The sequence below is a fragment of the Coloeus monedula genome, assembly GCF_965178545.1.
Source record: "Coloeus monedula genome assembly, chromosome: 2".
NCBI classification, from domain to species: Eukaryota; Metazoa; Chordata; class Aves; order Passeriformes; family Corvidae; genus Coloeus; species Coloeus monedula.
Window position 1 is genome coordinate 29,313,133 of NC_138782.1, and position 983 is coordinate 29,314,115.

At 30.5% G+C, this 983-nt stretch overlaps 1 protein-coding gene across 1 annotated transcript in view; it reads left to right on the top strand.

The window, feature by feature from the left end:
* CAMKMT (calmodulin-lysine N-methyltransferase) overlaps nucleotides 1-590 on the top strand; it is a gene marked incomplete at both ends in the record, with an annotated part of 214,818 nt that extends 214,228 nt beyond the window's left edge. The window contains one exon of the mRNA XM_082277283.1: nucleotides 513-590. Coding sequence (XP_082133409.1) covers nucleotides 513-590 — 78 coding nt within the window. The remainder of the gene's footprint in view (nucleotides 1-512) is intronic.
* Nucleotides 591-983: the final 393 nt, after the last annotated feature.

Consider the following 983-nt stretch of genomic DNA (forward strand, 5'->3'; position numbering starts at 1 on the left):
TAAAATTAAACAGAATTAATATATAAGCCCATCAAGAACTGTATTACAGCCTTGCACTTATGTAAACCTTCAGGTAAGATTATGGTATTTCAGATGTCTGAAACAGTTGTTGATCTTAAATACCAAATATACAGCAATAGTTAGGCTGATTAGGGATAAACTTTTAGCCTTTGTTCTGAAGTTCCATGCAGAGTGGATTTAATTCAGGCCTTAAATCTCACTTGAATATCATTTATTTAGTACAGCAATATGGGGCCTCACTTTTTTTATAAGTAGTGTTCAAGTATTTACTGCATAAATTAGTTTGTCTACAAACTCTGACCAGCTCCTGATAATAATTGACCTACGGTTCCATACCTTTGATAATATTTGACCTTAAGATATTTTTGTAGTTATTAAATGTTTAATCTTTATAGTATCATTTATACCAGGAAATTTACTTAAACAGTACTGTCAGTATTTTAAAAATGCTTTCATACAATTTGCTCACTTTATCCATTTTTTATTTGCAGTTGAAAAATGAAGAAAAAGATATATATGATGAAAACCTCCATTACCCTTTTCTTCTCATTTTAACCAAACAGAGATAGAAGATTACAACTTTTTATTGTTTGTTTTAAGATGGACTGCTGAAAATTAATCCATATATGTGGATGATCAGGAAGTGTGGAGTGTTCATTTTCCCCCACTTACGTTCCTGAATCATCATTGGAGAAATATTTCTTATCTAAATGCGGAGGAAGATATCATGGCTTGTTTTACAGAGTATAAACACTCAGACATCATTTTTTGTATCATTTTAGAAGTTATTTTTACAATTATATTCCATCCTTAAGCTGATCAGACTTCATATGTATGCATTAACAAAGGTGTAAAGCTGGCTTCCTTCTCTTTTGTGCCCTTAAACTTGCATGTACTTTGTTAATCTCTTTAAATGCTGTTTTTGAGGTATATTTGAAAATATAAGGATAATATACTTTGTG